The 22,497-nt window shown below is 50.5% G+C and overlaps 2 protein-coding genes across 3 annotated transcripts in view; one reads left to right on the top strand and one right to left on the bottom strand.

Annotated features, from left to right (window-relative positions):
* MGLL (monoglyceride lipase) overlaps positions 1-22,497 on the bottom strand; it is a 401,877-nt gene that overhangs the window by 216,665 nt on the left and 162,715 nt on the right. The gene's annotated exons all lie outside the window — the stretch shown is intronic.
* The window catches only part of EEFSEC (eukaryotic elongation factor, selenocysteine-tRNA specific), an 86,341-nt gene that overhangs the window by 26,179 nt on the left and 37,665 nt on the right, over positions 1-22,497 (top strand). For both annotated transcript variants that reach the window (XM_075995935.1, XM_075995934.1), the window contains exon 2: positions 17,740-17,947. In XM_075995935.1, the coding sequence (XP_075852050.1) occupies positions 17,740-17,947 (208 nt within the window). The remainder of the gene's footprint in view (positions 1-17,739; positions 17,948-22,497) is intronic.

Raw genomic sequence — 22,497 nt, 5'->3', positions numbered from 1 at the left:
TTCCTTCCTTCCTTTCCTTCCTTCCTTCTTTCCTTTCCTTCCTTCCTTTCCTTCCTTCCTTCCTTCCTTCCTTCCTTCCTTCCTTCCTTCCTTCCTTCCTTCCTTCCTTCCTTCCTTCCTTCCTTCCTTCCTTCCTTCCTTTCTTTCTTCCCTTTCTTTTCTTTGTTTCTTTCTTTCTTTCCTTATTTGTTGCACATGATCTTGTTCTGAAGCCCGTCAGGGAATTTTCTGCATGCTTTCGGGGGGCCCATACCGGGGAGTGAAGCATTTGGGTTTTTTTTTTTTTTTTTTTTTTAGGGGGCCAGAAACGGTCGGTCGTCTGTGGATTCGAACACGCAGCGGCAGTCACGGCCCGAGTTCGGGCTTGCTCTGGGCCGACACACACACGGGCCCCGGGTCCCCTCCTCATCTGTCCGGCGGAGCCCGGACGGGCCCGGATTCCGATCCGGATCGTTCTCTCCCCCCCCCCCCCCAAGGTGGGAGAAGCAGCGTGCTGTGTGAGCGGCCAGGGAGCCGCGCGAGGCACTTGGCAGGCCGGGCCCCACTCCGGGGGAGGCAGGGCCGGGGGCAGAGGAAGCTGTTTCTGCAAAACCTACTCAAAATAAATTCCGAGGGGTCAAACGCCGAGCACAGCTTGCAAGGAAGAAAAGGACCAAAAAAAAAAAAGAAACAGAAAAAAATGCCTTAGGTCAAGTTCAGCAGGAATAGCAGCGTGGGCAAGAAAAGCAGGACTAGCTGTGCAGGCGGGAAGAGCAGGACCAGCAGGACTAGCAGGAACAGCAGGACTAGCAGTGGGACTAGCAGGACTAGCAGTGGGACCAGCAGGACTAGCAGTGGGACTAGCAGGACTAGCAGTGGGACCAGCAGGACTAGCAGCAGGGACAACAGGACTAGCAGTGGGACCAGCAGGACTAGCAGTGGGACCAGCAGGACTAGCAGTGGGACCAGCAGGACTAGCAGTGGGACCAGCAGGACTAGCAGGACTAGCAGTGGGACCAGCAGGACTAGCAGTGGGACCAGCAGGACTAGCAGGAACAGCAGTGGGACCAGCAGGACTAGCGGTGGGAACAGCAGGACTAGCAGTGGGACCAGCAGGACTAGCAGGACTAGCAGGACTAGCAGTGGGAACAGCAGGACTAGCAGCGGGAACAGCAGGAACAGCAGGACTAGCAGGACCAGCAGTGGGACCAGCAGGACTAGCAGTGGGAACAGCAGGACTAGCAGGAACAGCAGGACTAGCAGGGACAGCAGTGGGACCAGCAGGACTAGCGGTGGGAACAGCAGGAACAGCAGGACTAGCAGTGGGAACAGCAGGACTAGCAGGAACAGCAGGACTAGCAGGGACAGCAGGACTAGCAGGGACAGCAGGAGTAGCAGGGACAGCAGGACTAGCAGGGACAGTAGGACCAGCAGTGGGAACAGCAGGACTAGCAGGAACAGCAGGACTAGCAGGGACAGCAGGACTAGCAGGGACAGCAGGAGTAGCAGGGACAGCAGGACTAGCAGGGACAGCAGGACTAGCAGGAACAGCAGGACTAGCAGTGGGAACAGCAGGACTAGCAGGAACAGCAGGACTAGCAGGGACAGCAGGACTAGCAGGGACAGCAGGACTAGCGGTGGGAACAGCAGGAACAGCAGGACTAGCAGGACTAGCAGTGGGACCAGCAGGACCAGCAGTGGGACCAGCAGGACTAGCAGTGGGAACAGCAGGACTAGCAGTGGGACCAGCAGGCCTAGCAGGAACAGCAGGACTAGCAGGAACAGCAGGACTAGCAGGGACAGCAGGACTAGCAGTGGGACAGCAGGACTAGCAGGGACAGCAGGACTAGCAGGGACAGTAGGACTAGCAGGGACAGCAGGACTAGCAGGAACAGCAGGCCTAGCAGGAACAGCAGGACTAGCAGGGACAGCAGGACTAGCAGGGACAGTAGGACTAGCAGGGACAGCAGGACTAGCAGGAACAGCAGGCCTAGCAGGAACAGCAGGACTAGCAGGGACAGCAGGACTAGCAGGAACAGCAGGACTAGCAGCAGGAACAGCAGGACTAGCAGGAACAGCAGGACTAGCAGTGGGACCAGCAGGACTAGCAGTGGGACCAGCAGGACTAGCAGGAACAGCAGTGGGACTAGCAGGACTAGCAGTGGGAACAGCAGGACTAGCACGGACAGCAGGACTAGCAGGGACAGCAGGACTAGCAGGAACAGCAGGCCTAGCAGGGACAGCAGGACTAGCAGGGACAGCAGGACTAGCAGTGGGACCAGCAGGACTAGCGGTGGGAACAGCAGGACTAGCACGGACAGCAGGACTAGCAGGGACAGCAGGACTAGCAGGAACAGCAGGCCTAGCAGGGACAGCAGGACTAGCAGGAACAGCAGGCCTAGCAGGGACAGCAGGACTAGCAGTGGGACCAGCAGGACTAGCAGTGGGACCAGCAGGACTAGCAGTGGGACCAGCAGGACTAGCAGTGGGACCAGCAGGACTAGCAGGACTAGCAGTGGGACTAGCAGGACTAGCAGTGGGACCAGCAGGAACAGCAGGACTAGCAGGACTAGCAGTGGGACCAGCAGGACTAGCAGTGGGACCAGCAGGACTAGCAGGACTAGCGGTGGGACTAGCAGGACTAGCGGTGGGAACAGCAGGACTAGCAGGGACAGCAGGACTAGCAGGGACAGCAGGACTAGCAGGGACAGCAGGACTAGCAGCGGGAACAGCAGGAACAGCAGGACTAGCAGGACCAGCAGTGGGACCAGCAGGACTAGCGGTGGGAACAGCAGGACTAGCAGGAACAGCAGGACTAGCAGGAACAGCAGGACTAGCAGCAGGGACAGCAGGACTAGCAGGAACAGCAGGACTAGCGGGGACAGCAGGAACGTCAGCGCGGCAGGCACGCGCCCTGGGGTCTCTCTCTGAGTTTCTCGCTGACGGCTCGCCCCTGCCGTGCCAGCCTTGGAGCCGGTGCCGTCCGAGGGCTGTCACAGGCCGGGTCTCCCGGCCGCTCCCTGCATCAGGGAGACTCACCTGAAAGGACACGTCTGCACGTTTTGTTTTGTTCTGTTTTTTGTTTCGTTTGCACGTTTTTGTTTTGCTTTTTGTTTTGTTTGCACATTTTTTTGTTTCTTTTTTTTTCGTTTGCACGTTTTTGTTTTGTTTCCACGTTTTTTTTTGTTTGTTTTGTTTGCACGTTTTTGTTTTGTTTTTTTGTTTCGTTTGCACGTTTTTGTTTTGTTTCGTTTGCACGTTTTTGTTTTGTTTTTTGTTTCGTTTGCACGTTTTTGTTTTGTTTTTTTGTTTCGTTTGCACGTTTTTGTTTTTTGTTTCGTTTGCACGTTTTTGTTTTGTTTTTTTGTTTCGTTTGCACGTTTTTGTTTTGTTTCGTTTGCACGTTTTTTTTGTTTTGTTTGCACGTTTTTGTTTTGTTTTTTGTTTCGTTTGCACGTTTTTGTTTTGTTTCGTTTGCACGTTTTTGTTTTGTTTTTGTTTCGTTTGCACGTTTTTGTTTTGTTTTTGTTTTGTTTGCACGTTTTTGTTTTGTTTCGTTTGCACGTTTTTGTTTTTTGTTTCGTTTGCACGTTTTTGTTTTGTTTCATTTGCACGTTTTTGTTTTGTGTTTCGTTTGCACGTTTTTGTTTCGTTTGCACATTTTTGTTTTGTTTTTTGTTTCGTTTGCACTTTTTTTTTGTTTCATTTGCACGTTTTCTTTTTTCGTTTGTTCGTTTGTTCGTTTGTTTTCTACAAGTGTGATCCTGAGGGGAGGACGGGCCCGGCCGTCAGAAACGGAACGGGACTCAGGTCTGGGCAGACGGGCTCGTGTCAGCGTTCCGCGCGCAAAAAACAAAAAAAACCAAAAACGATCGGTGCTCTTGAATTAAACATGCAGACGTATCTCGGGGAGGCGCTCGGTGGGATCGATTGCATCTGGCCCGCGATTTACCCGGTTCAGCAGGGATTTTTTTTTTTTTTTAGTTTTTTAAATTTTTATTTTATTTTTTTTTTGCACGGGGGGCGGTGGGGACTTGAAGCAATTAACGGGCAAGCGCGTTTGGGTCAGCAAGGGGAGGCAGGCGGCCCTCTCATCAGGACGAGGAAAAAAAAATAAATTTTTTCTTTCCCCAAGATGCACGCTTTTTTGGAGGTTGACGACAAAAAAGGCCGTCGTTTTGAGACGCGCGTTGTAATTGAAAAACCCGCCGGATTTCAACCCGGTCCAAAACATGCAAGAGGGCACATTGTGTTTGTTTGTTCTTATTTATGTTTCCTTTTCTCTTTTCGAAGCATTTAGCTGGAAATTGGACTCTAATTTTAGTGGACACGGAGCGGGGGGGGTGGTCTCGCTCTTGCTCAGGCCGGCCTCCAACTCCTGGCCTCCAGCGATCCTCCCGCCTCGGCCTCCCTCCCGAGTAGCTGGGACGACAGGCGTGAGCCTCCGCGCCTGGCTCGTTTTTTTTCTATATATTTTTATTTGTCCAGCTCATTTCTTTCCATTTATAGTAGAGACGGGGTCTCGCTCTTGCTCAGGCTGGCCTCCAACTCCTGGCCTCGAGCGAGCCTCCTGCCTCGGCCTCCCAAGTAGCTGGGATGACAGTTTTGAGCCACTCTTCCCAGCTAATTTTTTCTCTGTGTATTCTTAGTTGGCCGATTAATTTCTATTTTTTAAGTAGAGACGGGGTCTCGCTCTTGCTCAGGCTGGCCTCCAACTCCTGGCCTCGAGCGAGCCTCCTGCCTCGGCCTCCCTCCCGAGTAGCTGGGACGACAGGCACGCGCCACCACGCCCGGCTCGTTTTTTTCTATATATATTTTTACTTGTCCAGCTCATTTCTTTCTATTTTTTTTTAGTAGAGACGGGGTCTCGCTCTTGGACTCAGGCCGGCCTCCAACTCCCGACCTCGAGCGATCCTCCCGCCTCGGCCTCCCTCCGGCGTGAGCCTCCACCGCACCCGGCCTCGGGCCACCCCTTTTTTGTCACAGTCCGAGCCTCCCTCCCCGGGCATCCAGCCACTTTGAAGGGGGCATTTCAGGACAGGGCCACCCTGGCGGGTGACACAGGGCCTCAGCCCCGGCGTGGGAGACTGGCTGCCCGGCTGGCTCCCTGCCAACCGGCCTCCGGTCTTCCCTCCCCGGGGGCGGCCTCGCCCCTTCCCTGCGGGGAGAAAAAAGCCGCTTCTGTTTGAGACGGAGCAAGACCCGCCTGGGAGAATGGCCGTCATTGTTCCCTTCCCAGACCCTGTCCTGTCCGCGTGGGGGGAATTCTGAGCTCGCCTGCTTGTGTACCGCCGGCCTCCCCTGGAGGCCCACAGCCCTTGACGGGAGTTTAGGTTTGGGGGAAAAGAAGAAAAAAGAAATAAAGAGACCAAAAAAAAAAAAAAAGGAAGAAAATATTAAAAAAAGAAAAGAGGCCGGGCGCGGAGGCTCACGCCTGTCATCCCGGCACTCTGGGAGGCCGAGGCGGGAGGCTCGCTCGAGGTCAGGAGTTGGAGGCCAGCCTGAGCAAGAGCAAGACCCCGTCTCTACTAAAAATAGAAAAAAATTAATCGGCCAAGTAAAAATATGTAGAAAAAACGAGCCGGGCGTGGAGGCGCATGCCTGCAGTCCCAGCTACTCGGGAGGGAGGCCGAGGCGGGAGGCTCGCCGGAGGCCAGGAGTTGGAGGCTGCTGTGAGCGAGGCTGACGCCACGGCACTCACTCTAGCCCGGGCGACAGAGCCAGACTCTGTCTCAAAAAAGAAAAAGAAGAGACAAAAAAAAAAAAAAGAAAAGAATGGATAAAAAAGAAAAAAAAAAAGAGATCCACAGTCTCTCAAAATTATGAATTTCAATTTGAGGGGGGAAAAAAAAAAGAAAAGAGAGACAGAAAAAAAAAATAAAAGATAAAAAAAAAAAAAAAGACCGACAGTCTCTCAACAACTGTATACAGTAGAAAAAAGAAGAAGAAAAAGAAAAAAAAATAAAACTTAAAAAGAAAGAAGAGATAAAGGGAAAAAAAAAACTAGAAAGAAAAGAGAAAAAAAATTAGAAGAGGAAAGGAAAAAAATTAAAAAGAAAAAAAATTAGAAAAGAAAGAAAAATTAGAAATAAAAGAAAAAAAATTAGAAATAAAAGAAAAAAAATTAGAAAGAAAAGAAAAAAAATTAGACACGAAAAAAATTAGAAAAGAAAAAGAAATTAGAAAAAAAAGAAAGAAAAAAGATAGAAATGTATATGTAGTCTCAACACTTGCACCCCCATGACACGCTGAAATAAAAAAATTAAAAAAAGAAAGAAAGAAAGAAAAAAACTTGAAGAAAAAGAAGAAAAATTAAAAAAAAAAAAAAAAACAACACAAAGTCCCACGGCCCGTGGCGACAATTTTGCGGGCAGATCACGTATGCTTGGCCCGGGGTGGCCGTTCCGAGCATTTTCCTTTGCTTTTTGTTTGTTTTTTTTTTTTTTGAGGCAGAGTCTCGCTCTGTCGCCCGGGCTAGAGTGAGTGCCGTGGCGTCAGCCTCGCTCACAGCAGCCTCCAATTCTGGCCTCCTGCCTCGGCCTCCCTCCTGAGTGGCTGGGACTACAGGCGTGCGCCGCCACGCCCGGCTCATTTTTTCTATATATTTTAGTTGGCAAATTAATTTCTATTTTTAGTAGAGACGGGGTCTCACTCTCGCTCAGGCTGGCCTCCAACTCCTGACCTTGAGCACGAGCCTCCCGCCTCGGCCTCCCTCCCGAGTAGCTGGGGCTCCAGGCATGCGCCACCACGCCCGGCTAATTTTTTCTATTTTTAGTTGTTTGGCGAATTTCTTTGTATTTTTTTTTTTAGTAGAGACGGAGTCTCGCTCTTGCTCAGGCTGGCCTCCAACTCCCGGCCTTGAGCACGAGCCTCCCATCTTGCCCTCCCTCTGGAGTAGCCGGGACTACAGGCACGCGCCTCCACGCCCGGCTCGTTTTTTCTATATATATTTTCAGTCGTCCGGCTCATTTCTTTCTATTTATAGTAGAGACGGGGTCTCGCTCTCGCTCAGGCTGGCCTCCAACTCCCGGCCTCGATCGAGCGATCCTCCCTCCTCGGCCTCCCTCCCGAGTAGCTGGGACTACAGGCATGCGCCTCCACGCCCGGCTCATTTTTTTTCTATATATTTTTAGTTGGCCGATTAATTTCTTTCTATTTCTAGTAGAGACGGGGTCTCGCTCTCGCTCAGGCCGGCCTCCAACTCCCGGCCTCGATGGAGCGATCCTCCCTCCTCGGCCTCCCGAGAGTGCCGAGCCTCCGTGCCCGGCCCTCTAATAGTCAGTTTTAGTGTATGGTAAGGGGAAGAGGCCCAGCTCGGTTCTTTTTTCTTGTGGGCATCTTGTCGTTCCAGAGTATCGGTCGCCGAAAGAAATCATTCCTTCGTCCATTAATTTGTGTGGGCGCCGCTCGGCCGTTAATCTATCGACTGTTACACCGATCGGCCGTTCATCGATCGACTGTTAGACCGAAAGTTTGTTTCTGGATTCTCGGTGTTGTGCGGACTTCTGCGTGTCTCCTTATTTCGAATCACTTTTTAAAAAAAAAAAAAAAAAAAATGTTCTGAATTTCTAAGCCACCTTTGACCCCAAAATTTTCGAGGCCAGGTAATAATAATGTCAGATTATTAAGTATGAAACCCGCCATTTCTTCAAGTCCTGAGTTCGACGGTCGACGTCTCTCCCAAGTCACCGCGTGGCTTCTCGTTTCGTTCATTTATTTAGATTTTGAGGCCGAGTCTCGCTCTGTCGCCCGGGCCGGAGGGAGCGCCGTGGCGTCGGCCTCGCTCACAGCGGCCTCCGATTCTGGCCTCCCGCCTCGGCCTCCCTCCCGAGTAGCTGGGACGACAGGCACGCGCCTCCACGCCCGGCTCGTTTTTTTTTTTTTGTATATTTTTACTTGATCAATTAATTTTTTTCTATGTTTTTTAGTAGAGACGGGGTCTCGCTCTTGCTCAGGCTGGCCTCCAACTCCTGACCTCAAGCGAGCCTCCCGCCTCGGCCTCCTCCCAGAGCGCTGGGATGACAGGCGTGAGCCTCCGCGCCCGGCTAATTTTTTCTATATATATATATATATTTTTTTTTAGTTGGCCAATTAGTTTCTTCCTATTTTTTTTTAGTAGAGACGGGGTCTCGCTCTTGGGCTCAGGCTGGCCTCCAACTCCTGGCCTCGAGCAATCCTCCTGCCTCAGCCTCCCTCCCGAGTAGCTGGGACGACAGGCGTGAGCCTCCACGCCCGGCTCGTTTCTTCTATATATTTTTACTGGATCAATTAATTTTTTTCTATGTTTTAGTAGAGACGGGGTCTCGCCCTTGCCCAGGCCGGCCTTGACCTCCTGACCTCGCGCGATCCTCCGTCCTCGGCCTCCCTCCCGAGTAGCTGGGACGACAGGCGTGAGCCACCACCATTCCCAACTCATTTTTTTCTGTATTTTTTTTTAGTCGTCCAACTCACTTCTTTGTATTATTTTTTTTTTTAGTAGAGACGGGGGTCTCACTCTTGGGCTCAGGCCGGCCTCGACCTCCTGACCTCGAGCCAGCCTCCCTCCTCGGCCTCCCCGAGCGCCGAAATGCGTGATGCATTTCTCCGCCTCCCATCCCAATCCCGGACTCGCTCCTCAGGCACGCGGCGCCAGTCCCCACCGCCGGCCTCGGCACTTGGAGACCCGTGCGGGCGACTCTCTGCGTGTGGCTCGACCGGGCGACATTTTTTTATTCCCCCCCCCCTGCCCAAGGAGGCCGAGGCTGGCCTCCAACCGAATCTCAACCTGGCTGCCCTGTGTGGTAGCATCCATATCAGCAAACAGAAACTCAGGGGTTGAGGCCCCGCCCCGGCCTCCCTCCCTGGCCTCCCCCTCCACCACCGCCTCAACCCGGCCTCTTTTTTTTTTGGTAAATTTCCTTTCCCACGGGGGAGGACAGGGTCCTTGTCCCCAGCCGGTCCGGCCCGCGGGGACAATGGCCACATTCAGCCTCGACTCTCGTTGTCCGTCATTAAAAACCGGGGCCGCCTGCCCGTGTCTCTCTCTCTCTCTGCCTGGGACTTTCATCTTTTCTTCGGCCTCTAATCTTTGAGCCTCTATTCCTTCTACTGCCTCTCCCCGCCCACCCCCAAAACCCGTCTTCCTTTTTAACCGTTTGTTTGTGCGGGTGCAAAGTCGCTGGGTGTCCCCGTCCCTTTCGATGGCAGCTACGAGCGCCCGGCGCTGCGAGCCGGGTTGTTCCAGTGTAGACGAGGCAGGAGTGAGGCCGAGATGGGAAGGGAAAAAAAAAAAAATGAGAGGCCGGGTCTCCTTGCCTCCAGAAATCCTTGGGACTCTGCAGAAACTATTTTGTTTTTATTTTTTTGGGGGGGGTGGGACGGAGTGTCGAATTCTGTCGCCCGGGCGTCAGCCTCGCTCACAGCAGCCTCCGACTCCTGGCTTTGAGCGAGCCTCCCGCCTCGGCCTCCCTCCCGAGTAGCTGGGACTACAGGCATGCGCCACCACGCCCGGCTCGTTTTTTCTATATATATTTAGTTGGCCAATTAATTTCTATTTGTAGTAGAGACGGGGTCTCGCTCTTGGGCTCAGCCTGGCCTCGACCTCCCGACCTCCAGCGATCCTCCGGCCTCGGCCTCCCAACTCATACCTTGCATCTCTCCTCCCCGGAGCCCTTAGAGATGCGGAATCGAGCTTTGCGTGGGGGGTGGATGGTTTGCTAACGTCTACACAGCAGGTCCGGGTCGGAATCCCGATGCAAGAGCCAGAGGTCCAGCGCAGACATCTGTTTCTATTTCCCGGCGTTTCGAGTCTCTTTTTAAAATTTTTTTTAGAGGCTCCAAAAAAAAAAAAAAAAAAAAAAATCGTGGGCAAAAAAGCGAGGCCGGGCCTCTCTTTCTGCCTCAAGTCCCTGAAATGCATGAAAAGGAGGCGAGGAAAATAAAAATGCATAAAAATAAAAATAATAAAAGTAAAAATAAAATAAAAAAAATAATAATAAAGTAAAAATAAAATAAAAAAAATAATAATACAGTAAAAATAAAATAATAAAAGTATTAAAAATAAAATAAAAATAATAAAAATAAGGTAAAAATAAAATAATAAAAGTATTAAAAATAAAATAAAAATAATAAAAAGAAAATAAAAATGATAAGGTAAAAATAAAATAATAAAAGTATAAAAAAGTAAAATAAAAATAAAAATAAGGTAAAAATAAAAATAAAAGTATAAAAAATAAAAATAAAAAATAAAATAAAAAAAATAAAAATAAAAATGAAAATAAAATAAAAATAAGAATAAAGTAAAAATAAAATAATAAAAGTATTAAAAATAAAATAAAAATAATAAAAATAAAATAAAAACAATAAAAATAAAGTAAAAATAAAATAATAAAAGTATAAAAAAATAAAATAAAAATAATAAAAATAAAAACAAAGTAAAAGTAATAAAAATAAAGTAAAAATAAAAATAAAATAATAAAAGTATAAAAAATAAAAATAAAATAAAAATAATAAAAATAAAAATAAAAGTATAAAAAATAAAAATAAAAAAATAAAATAAATAAATAAAAATGAAAATGAAAATGAAAAAAAAATAAGAAATAAAATGAATGAAACAACAGGCCGCAGACCCCAGCCAGGCTCACGTGCCGGCCTCCCGGGCGGCCTCCGGTCTCGGTGCCAGGAGAAACTGCTCGAAGGCCCGTCGGGAAGCAGCTGGAGACCGGACACCCTCGCCTGGGCCTCGCTGTCGGCCCGTCTTGCCAGGAAGATAATCGGCCCCTCGCATCTCGTGGGCTCCAGCTGGAACTGAGAAAACAAACATTTTTTCCCTTGCTTTTTTCTCTTCTTTTTTTTGAGGCTTGACGTGGAGGCCGAGGCTGCCGGCCGTGTCCGCAGCCGGGCCGGGCTCTTCCTTGTTGTTCTGTTTATTTTATTTATTTATTATTTTTGTTTTTGAGAGAGAGGCTCGCTCCGAGGCCAGGGCTAGGGCGCCGGGGCCTCGGCCTCGCTCACAGCGGCCTCCGACGCCTGGCCTCCAGCGAGCCTCCTGCCTCGGCCTCCCTGCAAAAGTAGCTTGGGGCTGCAGGCATTAGGGGCGTTTAACTCCTTCCGGCCTCGTGGCGTGCAGACCTTATCAGGGCCTTTATGGGCGTTTAACTCCTTCCGGCCTCCTGACGTCGGACCTTATCAGGGCCTTTGTGGGCATTTAGCTCCTTCCGGCCTCATGGCGTCAGACCTTATCAGGGCCTTTGTGGGCATTTAACTCCGGCCTCATGGCGTCAGACCTTATCAGGGCCTTTATGGGCATTTAACTCCTTCCGGCCTCATGACGTCGGACCTTATCAGGGCCTTTATGGGTGTTTAACTCCTTCTGGCCTCGTGACGTCAGACCTTATCAGGGCCTTTATGGGCGTTTAACTCCTTCCGGCCTCGTGACGTCAGACCTTATCAGGGCCTTTATGGGCGTTTAACTCCTTCCGGCCTCGTGACGTCAGACCTTATCAGGGCCTTTATGGGCGTTTAACTCCTTCCGGCCTCGTGGCGTGGGACCTTATCAGGGCCTTTATGGGCATTTAACTCCTTCCGGCCTCGTGACGTCAGACCTTATCAGGGCCTTTATGGGCGTTTAACTCCTTCCGGCCTCGTGGCGTGGGACCTTATCAGGGCCTTTATGGGCATTTAACTCCTTCCGGCCTCGTGGCGTCAGACCTTATCAGGGCCTTTATGGGCATTTAACTCCTTCCGGCCCCATCACGGGCACTGGGGGAAACTGAGGCACAGGTGAGGCGGCGGGGGAGCGGGGAGTCCCCCCTTTCCCGGTGCTCCCCCGCGTGTCCCGGCCTCCGTCGTTCTCAGCCTCAACCTTCTAGAGAAAATTCCAGAAGCCTCCGCGCGGGGCCTCCCCGGCGATTTTCCCGACTCGGCCGTCAGACTCGGGTCCTAGAGTCGAGGCCGGAGTCCGTGTGGCAGAGCCCGGGGGCGGGGGCGGGGGGGTGACACTCAGGGCCTAGAACGTTCCGGGGACAAGACGGCGTCGGTCACCGAGCCTCCCCCACCCCGGCCTCCGATCCGGATCTGGGGGTTCAGGTTGGCGGGCCCCGGCGTCTTCGTGGGGCCCCTGTGGGTAATATACGATCCCGTGACCACGTGTCTCCGTGTGCCACGCCCCGGCGGGGCCGACTTCGTGAGTTGGGAGGAGCTAAATGCCCATAAAGGCCCTGATAAGGTCTGACGCCATGAGGCCGGAAGGAGCTAAATGCCTATAAAGGCCCTGATAAGGTCTGACGTCACGAGGCCGGAAGGAGCTAAACGCCCATAAAGGCCCTGATAAGGTCTGACGTCACGAGGCCGGAAGGAGTTAAATGCCAATAAAGGCCCTGATAAGGTCTGACGCCACGAGGCCGGAAGGAGCTAAATGCCCATAAAGGTCCTGATAAGGTCTGACGTCATGAGGCAGGAAGGAGTTAAATGCCCATAAAGGCCCTGATAAGGTCTGACGCCATGAGGCCGGAAGGACTTAAATGCCCATAAAGGCCTTGATAAGGTCTGACGCCACGAGGCCGGAGTTAAATGCCTATAAAGGCCCTGATAAGGTCTGACGTCATGAGGCCGGAAGGAGTTAAATGCCTATAAAGGCCCTGATAAGGTCTGACGCCACGAGGCCGGAAGGACTTAAATGCCCATAAAGGCCCTGATAAGGTCTGACGTCATGAGGAGAGAAGGAGTTAAACGCCTATAAAGGCCCTGATAAGGTCTGACGTCATGAGGAGAGAAGGAGTTAAATGCCCATCAAGGCCCTGATAAGGTCTGCACGCAGCTCGGGGAGGCCCAAGTGGGAGCCAGACGCGCCCATGGAGGTCCGGCCTCGCCCCCGGGACTCCCACCAACACACACACACACACGCACGGCACCCCGCGATTCGCAGAGTTTTCTCGAAAAGTGTCGACGTTGAAAAATAGCAAATATATTTTGTCGACGACATAAAACCGTCGTGTGAGAAGGAAACTGAGGCCGGGGTGGGGGGGGAATAGAGAGAGAAAGGCCGGGCGCGGAGGCTCACGCCTGTCATCCCAGCACTCTGGGTGGGGGGAGGCCGAGGCGGGAGGATCGCTCTTGAGGCCAGGAGGTCGAGGCCAGCCTGAGCTCAAGAGCGAGACCCCGTCTCTACTAAAAATAGAAAGAAATTAACCAAATAAATAAAAATAGAAAAAAAAACGAGCCGGGCGTGGTGGCCCACGCCTGTCTTGTCCCAGCTACCCGGGAGGGAGGCTGAGGCGGGAGGCTCGCTTAGAGGCCAGGAGTCGGAGGCTGCCGTGAGCGAGGCCGACGCCACGGCACTCACTCTGGCCCGGGCGACAGAGCGAGACTCAGTTTCCCCAAAAATAAAAAACAAGAAGAAATTTTCTTTTCTTTTTTTTTTTTATATTTGTTTTCCTTTTTTTTCTTTTGTTGTTTTTGTTTGTTACATTTTTTTCTTTTTGTTTTTTTTTTTTGACTTTTTTTTCTTTTTTTCACATTTTTTTTTTCTTTTTTTTTTCTACACTGAAGAAAGAAGCAATTTTCATATCCATATTTGGTGATTTTTGTGTCTTTTTTTTTTGTTGTTTTTCTCCTCCTCCTCCCCTTCCCAGCCTCTGCCCCCAAAATCATCGTTATAATAAAACTCGCCTCGTTACGATTTCCCGGCCTCCAGCGGACGAGGCCGTGGAGGCCAACACCGTTATTTTCGAAGAAAGATTCTGAGCAGGAAAAAAAAAAAAAAAAAAAAAAAAACCCTTCTGCCCAGAAAAGAGTTTTTTTTTTTTTCCAAAAAAGATATTTTTTTGCTAAAAAAAAAAGACACCTCAGTGGGTCACTCTCTCCGCACGAACCAGACAAGATTTCCTGAAACAGGAGCCTCGAACCTCCGAAGAATGTGAAAATCAAACATTCACTTTAATATTATTATTATTTTTTTTTTTTATATATTTCTTTAAATTTTTTTTGCAAGGAGCAAAAAAAAAAAAAAAAGGCAAAAAAAAAAAAAATAGAAGAAAAAGCTAGAATAGCCTTTTTATCCCGAGCCCAGATGCGACTGATTAAAACGTTCGGAGGCCGGGCCTCTCACCGCCGGTTTATTAATTGAAGAATTTCCTGTAACCCCAGGAATGGGAAGTTCACGTTCAAATGCACCGGGCCCCGGTGACATCTGAGAACCGAACATGCCACAATCCCATTTTGCTTCTTCTGCAGGAAATCCTAAAATGGTTAAAACGTCAAAAAAAAAATAAAATTAAAAAAAAATTAAAAAAAAAAAAGAGGATGGAGGCTGGGGGAGGAGGCAGAGGGGCAGCAAGCCTGCATGTTTTTCTTTTCATTTCCCTCCAGAAGCGTGAAATCAAATTAGGGGGTCCCCACATGGCAAATTCCGGTCGCCCCGGGAACGGTGGCCGCGTTTTTTTTTTTTTTGTGCAAAATCAGCTAAAAAAAAAAAAAAAAAACGTGAGGGGGGAGGGTAGTCAATGACACACTAGTTTAAACGAGGGGAAAAAAAACGCAAAGGAAAAAAGAAAGTTGTCTCTGGTTACAGCGTATAGTGGGGGTCCCCGTGCGTCTGGTTTTGGGGGGACGGGAGGATTTGGTGACAGCCACCCCGTGAGTGGCCTCGCTGGGTCCCCATGGCGGCTCGGGGACTTTGGCTCGTTGTGTGTGTGTCTCTGTGGGTGGGTGAGGCTGCCGGCCTCCACTCTCATCCTCCTGGAATTAGTGGCGGCCCGTCTGTCTGCCCCGAGATGTGCTTGAATTCCCCGAAATGTTGAGGACAGGACGCGGGTCCCAAAAACGACACGCCGACAGGCTGTCCTCTGAGCAGGAGGTTGGAGGCCAGCCTCCGAGCCAGGGCGAGACCCCGTCTCTACTAAAAAAAAAAAAAAAAGAAAAAAGAAAGAAATGACTAGCACGACGAAAAATATACACAGAAAAAACAAAAAAAACGAGCCGGGCGTGGTGGCGCATGCCTGCAGTCCCGGCTACTCGGGAGGGAGGCTGAGGCGGGAGGCTCGCTTGAAGGGGTCAGGAGTTGGAGGCCGGCCTGAGCTCAAGAGCGAGACCCCGTCTCCACTATAAATAGAAAGAAATTAATTGGCCAACTAATAAAAAAAAAATAATAATAAATTAGCCGGGCGTGGAGGCGCACGCCTGTCGTCACAGCTACTCGGGAGGGAGGCCGAGGCAGGAGGATCACTGGAGGCCAGGATTCGGAGACTGACGCCATGGGCGACAGAGCGAGCCTCTGTCTCAAAAAAATAAAAAACGAATTAGAAAACAGTCTTGAGAAGCCCGGACCCTGTCGCCCTGCGAACCTCCCCGGCCTCTGTCCCCGGCCGGCCTCCACGAATGACCCCGATAGACCCGGGGACATAGAGGCTGGTCTCTCAGCCTCTACTTTTTTTTTTTTTATTTTTTTTCTTTTCTTTGTCCTCTGTGTCCCGCCCCCTCCGTCCCTCCTGTCCCCTCCCTGGGCCCCTGGGAGCCGTTCGATTCCTTCTCTGCAAATACTTGGAGATTTTGGAAAAAACAAAAACAACAAAGGAAAAAAAAAGGGAGTTTGAGGCCAGACCTGTCACTTTCCCATCGTGGGATCGAACGGGATCCACTGAGGCCGGAGGTCGGGCCCGGGGTCGTTTCCAGGGCGGTGACCCCGGCGGAGGCAGGTGGGGTCTCTGTGACCCCACCGGTGACCCCAGGGGTCCCCTGTTGTGTGCGATCGCTGGATCGGCTGGGGCGGAGGCCCGTTGTGGAGGCCGGGCGAGGCTGGGAATGTTAGAGGCCCACGTCGGGAGGAAGGCGGCTGGGACTGTCAGGCGATGCGTGCTGGTGGGACACGGAATGTTCTAGAAGGGGGGACAGACCGGGGGTGTCCCAGACAGGGGCGCGTGCAGACGGGACACGGAACGTTCTAGAAGGGGGACAGACCGGGGGTGTCCCAGACAGGGGTGCGTGCAGACGGGACACGGAATGTTCTAGAAGGGGACAGACCGGGCATGTCCCAGGCAGGGGCGCGTGCAGACGGGACACGGAATGTTCTAGAAGGGGACACACCGGGGACGTCCCAGACAGGGGTGCGTGCAGATGGGACACGGAATGTTCTAGAAGGGGGACAGACCGGGGATGTCCCAGACAGGGGTGCGTGCAGACGGGACACGGAATGTTCTAGAAGGGGACAGACCGGGGATGTCCCAGACAGGGGTGCGTGCAGACGGGACACGGAATGTTCTAGAAGGGGACACACCGGGGACGTCCCAGACAGGGGTGCGTGCAGACGGGACGCGGAATGTTCTAGAAGGGGACAGACCGGGGGTGTCCCAGACAGGGGTGCGTGCAGACGGGACACGGAATGTTCTAGAAGGGGACAGACCGGGGGTGTCCCAGACAGGGGCGCGTGCAGACGGGACACGGAATGTTCTAGAAGGGGACAGACCGGGGATCTCCCAGACAGGGGTGTGTGCAGACGGGACACGGAATGTTCTAGAAGGGGGCAGACCGGGGATGTCCCAGACAGGGGCGTGTGCAGACGGGACACGGAATGTTCTAGAAGGGGACAGACCGGGGGTGTCCCAGACAGGGGTGCGTGCAGACGGGACACGGAATGTTCTAGAAGGGGGCAGACCGGGCATGTCCCAGACAGGGGCGCGTGCAGACGGGACACGGAATGTTCTAGAAGGGGGCAGACCGGGGATGTCCCAGACAGGAGTGCGTGCAGACAGGACACGGAATGTTCTAGAAGGGGGCAGACCGGGGGATGTCCCAGACAGGGGTGCGTGCAGATGGGACACGGAATGTTCTAGAAGGGGACAGACCGGGGATCTCCCAGACAGGGGTGTGTGCAGACGGGACACGGAATGTTCTAGAAGGGGACAGACCGGGGATCTCCCAGACAGGGGTGTGTGCAGACGGGACACGGAATGTTCTAGAAGGGGACAGACCGGGGATCTCCCAGACAGGGGTGCGTGCAGACGGGACACGGAATGTTCTAGAAGGGGACAGACCGGGGATCTCCCAGACAGGGGTGTGTGCAGACGGGACACGGAATGTTCTAGAAGGGGACAGACCGGGGGTGTCCCAGACAGGGGTGCGTGCAGACGGGACACGGAACGTTCTAGAAGGGGGCAGACCGGGCTCCCTCAGACATGGGCGCGTGCAGACGGGACACGGAATGTTCTAGAAGGGGACAGACCGGGCTCCCTCAGACAGGGGCGCGTGCAGACGGGACACGGAATGTTCTAGAAGGGGACAGACCGGAGGATGTCCCAGACAGGGGTGCGTGCAGACGGGACACGGAATGTTCTAGAAGGGGGGCAGACCCCTGCGACCTGTCACCTTGGCCCTCTGACATGTTCTCGGGGCCGGGACATGCGTCACGCGTGTGCACCGCGTGTCGAAAGCTGCCCAGCCGTGTCGCCTGTTTTTCTTACCTTTTTTCTTTTTTTTCTTTCTTCCTTTCTTTTGTTTTCTTTTTGTTTTTTTTCTTCCTTTCTTTTCTTTTTCTTCTCTTTTCTTTTCTTGTTTTCTTTCCTTTTTTCTTTTCTTTTCTTTTCTTTGTTTCTTTCCTTTCCCTTTTCCTTCCCTTTTCCTTCCCTTTCCATTTCTTTTCCTTTTCCTTTTTCTTTTCTGTTTTTTTTTTTTGTCTTTTCTGTTTTTTTTTTCTTTTCTGTTTTTTTTTTTTTTTTTTGTCTTTTCTGTTTTTCTTCTTTCCCCTTCTCTGTCTGTCCCTCCGTCCCCGTCCGGCGCGGCCGCCCCCAGGCGCGCAGATCATCGACCTGATGCTGCTGGTGCTGGACGTGACGAAGGGGCTGCAGACGCAGGCGGCCGAGTGCCTGGTCATCGGCCAGGTGGCCTGCCCGCGGCTGGTCGTGGTGCTCAACAAGATCGACCTGCTGCCCCCGGCCAGGCGGCCCGCCGCCATCGACAGGATGACCAGGAAGATGCAGAAGACGCTGGAGAACACCAAGTAGGTGCCCGGCCTCGCTCTCAGCCGGCCTCTGGCGTGGAGGCTCGGCCTCCCTTCCCGAGGAGCTGGGACCACAGGCATGCGCCACCACGCCCGGCTCAGTTTTTCTCCATATATTTTTAGTTGTCAACCTCATTTCTTTCTATTTTTTATAGTAGAGACGGGGTCTCGCTCTTGCTCAGGCTGGCCTCCAACTCCTGGCCTCGAGTGATCCTCCCGCCTCGGCCTCCCCTCCCGAGTAGCTGGGACGACAGGCACGCGCCACCACGCCCGGCTATGTTTTTTCTGTATATATTTTTAGTTGGACAATGATTTTCTATTTTTTTCAGTAGAGACGGGGTCTCGCTCTGCCTCAGGCTGGCCTCGAAGTCCTGACTTCAAGCAATCCTCCCGCCTCGGCCTCCCCTACTGAGTAGCTGGGACGACAGGCATGCACCACCACGGCCGGCTAATTTTTTGTAGACATTTTATTTGGCCCATTAATTTATTTGTGATTTTTTAGTAGAGACGGGGTCTCACTCTTGCTCAGGCTGGTTTCGATCTCCTGACCTCGAGCGAGCCTCCCGCCTCAGCCTCCCTCCCGAGTAGCTGTGACAACAGGCATGCGCCACCACGCCCGGCTCGTTTCATATATATATATATATATATATATATATATATATATTTTTTTTTTTTTTAGTTTGCCAATTAATTTCTTTGTATATTTTTTTAGTACAGACGGGATCTCGCTCTCGCTCAGGCTGGCCTCGAAGTCCTGACTTCAAGCGATCCTCCCGCCTCGGCCTCCCAGAGTGTTGGGACGACAGGCGTGAGCCACTGCGCCCGCCCCGTTCATTTTTTTCCTATATATTTTTAGTTGTTCAGCTCATTTCTTTCTATTTTTCTTTTTTTTAGTAGACACGGGTGTCTGGCTCTGGCTCAGGCTGGCCTCAAGTGAGCCTCCTGCTTCAGCCTCCCTTCCCGGGTAGCTGGGATGACAAGCATGCGCCACGACGCCCGGCTACATTTTTTGTAGACATTTTATTTGGCCTATTAATTTATTTGTGATTTTTTAGTAGAGACGGGGTCTCGCTGTTGCTGAGGCTGGCCTCCAACTCCTGGCCTCGAGCAATCCTCCTGCCTCAGCCTCCTCCCAAGTAGCTGGGACTACAGTTTTGAGTCACTGTTCCCAGCTAATTTTTTTCCATATGTATTTTTCCTTGGCCGACTAATTTCTATTTTTAGTAGAGACGGGGTCTCGCTCTTGCTGAGGCCGGCCTCCAACTCCCGACCTCGAGCGATCCTCCTGCCTCGGCCTCCCTCCCGAGTAGCTGGGACAACAGGCATGCGCCACCACGCCCGGCTCATTTTTCCCAGTTTTATTTGTTTGGCTAATTTATTCCTGTTTGTGGTAGAGACCGGGTCTCGCTCTGGCTCAGGCTGGCCTCCAACTCCTGACCTCGAGTGATCCTCCTGCCTCGGCCTCCCAGAGTGCTGGGATCATAGGCCGGCTCATTTTTTCTATATATTTTTAGTCGCCCAGCTCATTTCTGTCTATTTTTAGTAGAGACGGGGTCTCGCTCTTGCTCAGGCTGGTCTTGACCTCCTGACCTCCAGCGATCCTCCTGCATCGGCCTCCCTCCGGAGTAGCTGGGACGACAGGCATTCCAGACAGGCATGTGTCTGGCCTCGTAAGTGAAGTCTCACCCGGGACCTCTTCGAATCAAGGGACACATTAAGTCGGGTAAAGGCGAGCACGTTGCCACGAGAGGCTAAAAAATACAGGAGGAGAAATAAATTAGGAGTCTAGGCCGGGCGCGGAGGCTCAGGCCTGTCATCCCGGCACTCTGGGAGGCCGAGGAGGGAGGATCGCTCGAGGTCAGGAGTTGGAGGCCAGCCTGAGCAAGAGTGAGACCCCGTCTCTACTGAAAAATTAGAAAGAAATTAATTGGCCAACTAAAAATATATAGAATCAATGAGCCGGGCGTGGTGGCGCATGCCTGTAGTCCCAGCTACTCGGGAGGGAGGCCGAGGCGGGAGGATCGCTCGAGGTCAGGAGTTGGAGGCCAGACTCAGCAAGAGCGAGACCCCATTTCCACTAAAAAAAAAAAATAGGAAGAATTTAGCTAGAGAGCTAAAAATATGTGGAAAAAATTTTCAACGTTAACACTAAAACATCATGCAGGTAAGAAGAAAAGAAAATTATGTAAAAATAGAGAAAACATGAGCCGGGCGTGGAGGCGCATGCCTGTAGTCCCAGCTACTCGGGAGGGAGGCCGAGGAGGCGGGAGGCTCGCTGGAGGCCGGGAGTCGGAGGCCGCTGTGAGCGAGGCTGACGGCACGGCGCTCACTCCAGCCCGGGCGACAGAGCGAGACTCTGTCTCAAAAATATGTATATATATATAAAAATAATAATAATAATAATAAAATTAAGAGTAGTGAGGCCAGGCGTCGTGGCACATCCGTGTAGTCCCAGCTACTCGGGAGGGAGGCCGAGGCAGGAGGATGGCTTGAAGAGGTCAGGAGTTGGAGGCCAGCCTGGGCAAGAGCGAGACCCCGTCTCTACTAAAAATAGAAAGAAATTATCTGGACGACTAAAATTATATAAAAAACATTAGCCAGACACGATGGCACGTGCCTGTCGTCCCAGCACTGTGGGAGGCCGAGGCAGGAGGCTCGCTCGAGGTCAGGAGTCCGAAACCAGCCTGAGCGAGAGCGAGACCCCGTCTCTACTAAAAACACAAACAAATGAGCTGGACAATTAAAATCATATGAAAAAAAAAAAAAACGAGCCGGTCGTGGAGGCGCACGCCTGTCGTCCCGGCTACCCGTGAGGGAGGCCGAGGCAGGAGGCTCACTCAAGCCTCAAAGCTGGAGGCCACCGCGAGCGAGGCCGACGCCCCGGCACTCACTCCGGTCCCGGGCGAGAGCGAGACCCTGTCCCCACCCCGAAAAAGAAAAGCAAAAGAGTCGTTGCCCGTGGTGTCTCATCCACTCCAGGGAGGCCGGGCCTCCGGTCACTGTCACCAAGGAGCCGTTGCCGGGCAACAGGGCGGCCTCCTCTTTGCATTTCAGCCTCAGACAATGCCCGGGCCCGGCCGGGCTGTCCTGGTCCCTCCCTGGCGCAGGGGACAGGCCGAGCGCGGGGCGTCTCTGGGGGCCTGTCGCCAAGATTGCCCGGGCTCCGCGTTCACGGTGTTCATTGTCATTTCATTACTATTGTTATATATGTTTTATTTTTATCTCATTACTATTATTATATTTTTTAAATTTTTATTTCATTATTATTACATATATATTTTTTATTTTTATCTCATTATTATTATATATATTTTTTATTTTTATCTCATTAATATATATTTTTATTTTTATCTCATTATTATTAGATATTTTTATTTTTATCTCATTATTATTATATATTTTTAAATTTTTTTTCATTATTATTATTATATATATTTTTATTTTTATTTCATTATTATTATATATTTTTTATTTTTATCTCATTATTATTGTTATATATATTTTTTATTTTTATTCATTATTATTATATATTTTTTATTTTTATATCATTGTTATATATATATTATTTTATTATTATTATATATTTTTTAATTTTTATCTCATTATTTTTATATATATTTTTATTTCATTATTACTATTATATATATTTTTTATTTTTATCTCATTGTTATATATTTTTTATTTTTATCTGGTTATTATTATATATATTTTTATTTCATTATTACTATTATATATATTTTTTATTTTTATCTCATTATTATTATATGTTTTTTATTTTTATCTCATTATTATTGTATATATTTTTGTTTCATTATTACTATTATATATATTTTTTATTTTTATCTCACCATTATTATATATTTTTTAATTTTTATCTCATTATTATTATCATATATATATTTTTTAATTTTCATCTCATTATTATTATTACATACTTTTTTATTGTCATTTCATCATCACTAACATTTATGTTTTTGTCGCTGACCATCGTCTGTATGTTCTGTCCGCGGCTGCGACCGTCCCCGGCCCGTGCTCGCCCCCCCCCCGCCAACGCGGGCCCCCTCCTGTCACCAGACGTCCCCGCGCCGCCCTGTCCCCCGAATCCATCATCCGATAGGGATCGACAGGCCGGGCCGGGTGTCGCATAGGACACTCGCGCATCTGTCATCTGTCCCCCGCCCCGGAAAACAAAACGAAACAAAACAACTAAAAAAAAATATATCTATATACATATATAGGGGAGATAAAGGAAACAATAATTTATGTCGCGTCTCTTTGCCGCGAGGTGTTTGCTGTGGGGACACTGGTGGTTTGTTTGTTTTTCAAGGAGAAAGGGGACAAAAGAACGAGCCTTTTTTGGGGCTCATGAATAAAAATAATTAAAAAAAAAAAAAAGCAATGCAGGGCCCAGGTCGTGGCACTCTGGGAGGAGGCCGAGGAGGGAGGCTCAGTGGAGGTCAGCAGGGCGAGGCCGGGCTGAGCCAGAGCGAGACCCCGTCTGTAATAAAAAAAAAAAATAGAAAGAAATGAGCTGGACAAGTAAAAAAATA

Source organism: Microcebus murinus, chromosome 20, assembly GCF_040939455.1.
Source record: "Microcebus murinus isolate Inina chromosome 20, M.murinus_Inina_mat1.0, whole genome shotgun sequence".
NCBI lineage: Eukaryota > Metazoa > Chordata > Mammalia > Primates > Cheirogaleidae > Microcebus > Microcebus murinus.
The sequence above is the reverse complement of the archived record's forward strand: the minus strand, read 5'-3'. Positions and strand labels throughout refer to the sequence as shown.